General features: G+C 41.5%; 1 protein-coding gene across 1 annotated transcript; it reads left to right on the top strand.

Moving 5' to 3' along the window:
• Window positions 1-29: 29 nt before the first annotated feature.
• EMH_0100710 (eukaryotic translation initiation factor 1A, putative) lies at window positions 30-494 on the top strand (the record flags this gene model as incomplete). Its single annotated transcript, XM_013494534.1, has 1 exon — window positions 30-494. The coding sequence occupies one exon, from the start codon at window positions 30-32 to the stop codon at window positions 492-494; it is 465 nt and encodes a 154-aa protein (XP_013349988.1).
• Window positions 495-571: the final 77 nt, after the last annotated feature.

The following is a 571-nucleotide window of genomic DNA, read 5'->3' as shown; positions in this document are numbered from 1 at the left end:
TTCGTCGTCTTTGTCACATACGCGGAAAAATGAGAAAAAGAGTTTGGGTTAATGCCGGAGATATCGTTTTGGTCTCCTTGAGAGAATTCCAGGATAACAAAGGAGACGTCATCGCTAAGTCAGATCTCTTCACTCTTATAACTTTTTTTCTATTCATAGTAGTGGTGGTTGTTGTCGTGGTGGTGGTGGTGGTGGTGGTGGTGGTTAGGGTGGTGGTGGTTGTTGTTGTTGTGGTGGTGGTGGTTATGGTGGTGGTGGTGGTTATGGTGGTGGTGGTGGTTGTTGTTGTGGTTGTGTTTATGGTGGTTATGGTGGTGGTGGATCTCGTGGTGGTGTTTATGGTGGTGGTGGTGGTTGTGCTGCTGCTGCTGTTGCTGCTGCTGCTGCTGCTGCTGTTGCTGCTGCTGTTGCTGCTGTTGCTTCTGGTTGTTTCATGTGCTGCTTTCTCTATACAATTCCACATATTTCCCAAATCCCAACAATATTTCAAATAAATAAATATAAATACATCTCCACATACATAAATTTATATTAACATAATATATATATATATATATATATATATATATAT

The sequence above is a fragment of the Eimeria mitis genome, genomic scaffold, assembly GCF_000499745.2.
Source record: "Eimeria mitis Houghton genomic scaffold, Emh_scaff11923, whole genome shotgun sequence".
Lineage (NCBI taxonomy): Eukaryota > Apicomplexa > Conoidasida > Eucoccidiorida > Eimeriidae > Eimeria > Eimeria mitis.
This window is presented reverse-complemented; position numbering and strand designations above follow the sequence as displayed.